Below are 6,107 nucleotides of genomic sequence, written 5' to 3' on the forward strand. Positions count from 1 at the left end.
CAACCTCTTCACAACCTGCTGGCCACTTCACGAAACTGCTCGGACACCCTTTCCTGCTATGACGAGCCAAGCGAAGCTTTCCGCAAGATCAAGGACGCCCTGGCAAACGCCGCACTCCTTGCATACCCCAGGCCCGGCATTCCGCAGTGTGTGATGGTCGATGCCTCCGACACAGCCGTCGGTGCTGTCTTTGAGCAGCTCGTCGATGGAATCTGGCGCCCGACATCGTTTTTCTCGAGGAAGCTAACCCCGGCTGAGCGCCGCTACAGTACTTTCAGGAGAGAACTGCTGGCCACGTACGCGGCCATCCGACATTTTCGCCACTTCCTGGAAGGCGTAGAATTCTTCGTCCTTACTGACCACAAACCGCTTACCTACGCCCTCCGTTCGCTAAGTTCCGACGGTGGCGCGCACACAGCGCGGGAATTGCGCCACATGTCATATATATCTGAATTCACGACAGACATCCACCACGTCAAGGGGGGGGGGGGCGACAACGAGGTGGCAGATGCCATCTCCCGGAACCCTATAAATACCAATGTATCCGCACAGCCGGTTGATCTCTCCCCTTTGGCAGCTCAACGTGAAGACGACGAGCTAAAGAGTCTGTTGACCACAACTACTGCCCTGAAGCTGCAGTGGCTGCCAATTCCCGGATCCCAAGACAGAATTTGCTGTGACATAAGTATCGGGAATGCTCGCCCGTTTGTGCCTTCCAACCTCCGTCGCCACGTGTTTCAATCGCTGCACTAACTCTCTCATCCAGGGATTGGAGGCAGACAGAGCCTAGTGGCGGCAAAGTTTGTCTGGCATTGCATTAATCAGTGACGTCCGGCGCTGGGCGTGTGAATGTGTAGCGTGCCAGCTTTCCAAGATACTGCGACACACCTTGACAGCACTGGGAGCGCTCCCAACCACGAACTCCCGATTTGATCATGTTTACCTGGACATTGTTGGCCCACTACCACTCTGCCACGGACAGACTTATCTGCTGACATGCGTGGATAGATTCACCCGTTGGGCGGAGGCCATCCCCATCGTGGATATCCCCACTGAAACGGGTGCCAGTGCCTTCCTGTACCATTGGGTTGCCCGCTTCGGGGTGCCTTCCACGATCACAACAGACCGTGGCCGGCAGTTCGAATCCGCCCTCTTTACTAGCATCACTCAGCTTATCGGTGCCACTCGCATACGTACAATGGCGTACCATCCCATGCGTAATGGCATGGTGGAACGCTTTCACCCTCAGCTTAAGGCAGTGCTCACAGTAACGGAAGAACACAGCTGGGTAGAGGCGCTACCGCTCGTGCTTTTGGGCATACGGCCCACTCTAAAAGCAGACATTGGCTGCAGCGCCGCTGAGCTGGTCTATGGCACGACACTCAGGCTGCCAGGGGAGTTTTTTGTGCACGGCCCAGATGAGACACCTACAGCTTCCAGTGGTTACGCACTTCGTCTACGGGATATGATGAGCAAACATCGTGCTGTGCTCCCGCGGTATCCCGGGACGCGGGCTGTACATGTCGACCCGCGGCTCACATCGTGCCCATACGTGGTGCGACGTGACGGTGTTCGGCGGCCTCTTCAACCACCATATGATGGACCGTTTAAGGTCATCCGCCGTGGGGACAAGCATGTCAGCATCGATAAATGCGGCCTCCAAGAGGTTGTGTCGCTTGACCGTGTCAAGCCAACACACATGGACAGTGACGCCGCCGCGGTGTCTCCGCCAAGAGAGTCCCCGCCTTCGCCAGGGCCCCCAGCTGCAGCACAAGCTCCAGAGGTGCTCACGCGACGTACGAAAAGTGGGCGGTGCTCAAGAGCCCCTACTCGACTGGACCTTTGATCACTCCGTTCGGCAACTCACAAAGGGGGGAGTGCTGTAGTGGCCGTGAGAGGGCCACAACGTGCAGGCAAGGACGAGCAGCCCCAAGGACGGCTGAAGCAAAATAAAAATAAAGCCAGTTGACAGTTGGGATTCACGCCGTCGCGACGTCTCTCTCTCCTCCGCGCGTACTCGCCTCCCAACAAACCTTTTTAAGGGCACCCAGACATTCCCATCCTCAACTATTACGCCTAATTCAATTAAGCATTTTGATTCGCATTTAACATATTGTATAGGATGGTGGGTTTTCACATACGTCTCGTACATTGATCATCTAATTAAAATTAAAAATATGCGGTGAGTCTAATTGCATCGGCCATTAAGGATGTACACTGTGCACAGGTTATCCTCCAGTTAAATATAATGACACTTATCCAAGCTCCGGTCTATAACACAGCTGTACTAGTCCATAGAATACTAACCGCAATATGGCCTCATCTCTCACCAACATTTCACATGCTTACAAGGGATGCTAAACAGGCTGAGCACCACACATTCAACTTGCCATAAACTAACAATGTGAACGGTCAACGTTGTCTACCGCTACATAAAGCAATAATTTGGAGTGAAATACCCAGCTCCATTTAAAACTTAGAAATACTGCTCCTTCATTAAACCGTCACTGTCAGTAAAGTGTATAAATTACTTCTATTTGCTTTTTTGCGTTGGTTTTTATTTCTGCTGAATTTTAGGTATAGAATCAGAATTAGCCACATAGGCAAGAGATCGAGTTGATTTTTTTAACCATAACATATTACAGAATGCCCAAATAAGAATTTCGAATAAATCTGGCTTGGAAGCCGTCAACATGGGCGGAAAAAAGGTCAGGCTGCCAAGAACGACGTTCACAAAGCGCTTAAAGGTTTCCTCGTCTTTACATAGGATGAACGTAATATGCATAAACAAGAAAAGGTCAAATAGTTTCAAAATAAATCTTTTTTAAGGTCATTTGCATAGACATGAAACAGAATGCACGTTTTTCAAGATTTTGTTTTGGTAAGATCGTGCGTCTCCATAGATTGATGCTTTAGTTCTGGTGTGTTAAAAGTCGGAAATGATCAAGAATGGTTGCGCACCTCAGCGGGCGATAATTTGAGAAGGAACATTCGAGGCTAGTTTGCTTCAGAACCAACCATATGGAGGGGCGCTGGTCAGCAATTTGAAGGTGGTCTAGAAATGCCTAGGTAGCTTTTCGGGAACTATCCGATGAGGTACAGCCTAAACCAGCTGTTCAGCTTCAATAATGTGATAGAAACAATAGACCTTCACAGGCTTTGTTCATCGGGATGATATTGAGTGCCACCGTGATAACTGTTAAGTTATCCATGAAATTCCCTATGGTTACCTAGTTGGAGTGTGAAAGATAAAAAAATGGACTTGCCGTGCAGCAGGACACAACATTAAAAATTATATCCAGGTGCTTGAAAATTATCAGAAGTTAAACTCATAGTTGTATGCGCAATATTTATGGCAGCGAAAGTTCATTTACAAAGCTAAACATGCATGGTGTCACTCGCCCACATACAAACAGGAACTGTTCACTAAATGATCACGATCACCGTGCCGGCGTGATGATCAGATCGGACGACGAATGCTTCTGCTCAGTTCTGCTGGTAGTTTACCATTTCACTGTGTCGCACCTCTGTAAGTAAGCAGAAAACATATCCTACAACACTGAGCGCGCGGGAAGACAGGGTGCGTCAACGCACCTGCCTACAAGGCTCGCCCTTGCTACTGTTGATGTCGCCATCGCATGGTCGCCCTCGCGCTGGCAACAGGTCAACTGACTTTCAACAGCCGGCGTTGGCGGAGTGCATTGGCAGTGGCACCCGAGACAGCACGGTGGCGGTGATGACGGTGCAAAAGAGCCTATAGTGTACGCAAATTTGCCATGCGTAGTAAAATGAAGTAGGAACAATAGTATTAAGCTAACAAATGATGAACTCTTCTTGCCCACGGAAATGCAGAAACCGTAAACTGGTTTTTGATGACCCCAATTAACTTTAGTGGCTTTTAAAGCCTCCTTGATAGCCACATGGGCGGGAGCTTGCGGTCAGCTTTATTGGTAGACACTACGTAAACACCAGATCTTGAGTCGGCGAAAGACCCGCAACGCCCAGGCTAATCGTCGCGCAATAATACACTCCCAGGGAAACGACACATACCGGTGATGACATAGCCACAATACGTATTGCCACCGTCGAAATGAGTTATGTACGAGGCATGTGCTTCAGCGGGACTCCTGTTTCGCGCTTCTGCAAGAAGACGCTGCGAATCATGGGGTCACATCATAAATGCGTGGCACACTGGTACATGCGAACGCTGAGAAACACTTCATGCGGCAACTGGGCTCCGGTCTCACGCTTCTTTCTGGACACGCTGCATAATCTAATGGCACTGTCGAGAAGCCTGGACGTGGCAACCGAGACGAGAAGCTTGGCGTGCCGGAGCCTGCGAAAGCTGAGAATTGTTTCCTGGATTGCCCCACGCCCAACGGCGCCTACTGAGTGACCGAAGTTGGCGAGACCTTCGCTCTAGAGCAGCACATACCTACTGGATTGAAATTGAAATTGAATTTTATTTCTCGTTCATTCAAACGAGGGTAGGCTGAGACTAAAGGCATGAAGCCTGACAAAGGTCTCAGCCCCCACGAACGACAGGGTTGACAGCAGATCACACACAGTAGCACAATTTTGCGCGTTACAACAGCGTCGGTTACAGTGAAAGTTCACGGTTGCACTGTCCATGGTGATTAGACTCTTCAAATTTATATATATAAAAAAAGAAAAAAAAGTACAGCAACAGCTAAGTACAACTAGGCATTTCAGATTCTAATGGTGCACAAAATAAACGTCAGCGAATTTATAGAGTAATATGGAGTAACGACATGCGCAAGAAAAAAAAAAGAAACAAATCCTGATTGTGTGCCAAAAATTAAAAAAAGTTGTCGCAGTTTCACCTGAAAGGCGAAGCATCAATTGCGATAGCAAATTTGTAGAGAGCTATACGGAGTAATGATATTAGCTTTATTAGCCGTATAAACTTGGACATGCAGCAGCACCGGCAACACGCAGAACTATTGTCGACGCCGTCGGCGTTTTGCCCGCGTTCGCTCAAAATGCGTGCGGCGTTGGTGACTGTTGCCGGAGCCTCTGATATAAGTAGGCACTTGGTGCCGCAGCTAAGCGTCGCCTCCCTTCCCTCAACCTGAAAGGCGAAGCATCAATTGCGATAGCAAATTTGTAGAGAGCTATACGGAGTAATGATATTAGCTTTATTAGCTGTATAAACTTGGACATGCAGCAGCACCGGCAACACGCAGAACTATTGTCGACGCCGTCGGCGTTTTGCCCGCGTTCGCTCAAAATGCGTGCGGCGTTGGTGACTGTTGCCGGAGCCTCTGATATAAGTAGGCACTTGGTGCCGCAGCTAAGCGTCGCCTCCCTTCCCTCAACCTGAAAGGCGAAGCATCAATTGCGATAGCAAATTTGTAGAGAGCTATACGGAGTAATGATATTAGCTTTATTAGCTGTATAAACTTGGACATGCAGCAGCACCGGCAACACGCAGAACTATTGTCGACGCCGTCGGCGTTTTGCCCGCGTTCGCTCAAAATGCGTGCGGCGTTGGTGACTGTTGCCGGAGCCTCTGATATAAGTAGGCACTTGGTAGTAGTAGTGATTTTATTGAAGAAGAAAGTGACGCTTATTTCTGCTGCCCAATAGGGAGCACGGCGCAGCGTCAGCCGCAGCTAAGCGTCGCCTCCCTTCTCTCAACCCCCCCCCCCCCCCACACGGCCTTTTGCGCGTCGGAAGAAGGCGCGTTTGCTCTACATATATGGTGATTGTAAAGGAGGAAAGAGACGCCTACTTCTGCAGCCCTTAACCGAGCACGGCGCAGAACGCGTGTTTGTTCTCCGCCGTGGGTTCACTCCCCGTGAAAGCGGGCGTCCCTCGCCCCCTTTCACTCACACATACAGCGTTCGGCGGCGCGCGGCGACGATTTCATCTTCATTGACGTCATGCGGAACCTCACGGCGACGGCAACGGCGACGGCGACGCCGACGGCAGAAATCTGCTTTTGAGTGTCCATATAATTGCTATCGCAATAAAAATAAAACATAAATAAAAAGTGGAAACAGGACCTGGATGCAAAACATATTTGTGTTAATACAAAACGCAAAAATATGACATGAAATCACATCATGTGGAGCCTGCAAAAT

At 49.6% G+C, this 6,107-nt stretch overlaps 1 protein-coding gene across 1 annotated transcript; it reads left to right on the top strand.

The window, feature by feature from the left end:
* The first annotated feature begins 1,198 nt into the window (after positions 1-1,198).
* LOC119449018 (uncharacterized) lies at positions 1,199-1,846 on the top strand. The gene has a single exon (XM_037712215.1). The coding sequence runs from the start codon at positions 1,199-1,201 to the stop codon at positions 1,844-1,846; it is 648 nt and encodes a 215-aa protein (XP_037568143.1).
* Positions 1,847-6,107: the final 4,261 nt, after the last annotated feature.

Source organism: Dermacentor silvarum, chromosome 4 (genome assembly GCF_013339745.2).
Source record: "Dermacentor silvarum isolate Dsil-2018 chromosome 4, BIME_Dsil_1.4, whole genome shotgun sequence".
Lineage (NCBI taxonomy): Eukaryota > Metazoa > Arthropoda > Arachnida > Ixodida > Ixodidae > Dermacentor > Dermacentor silvarum.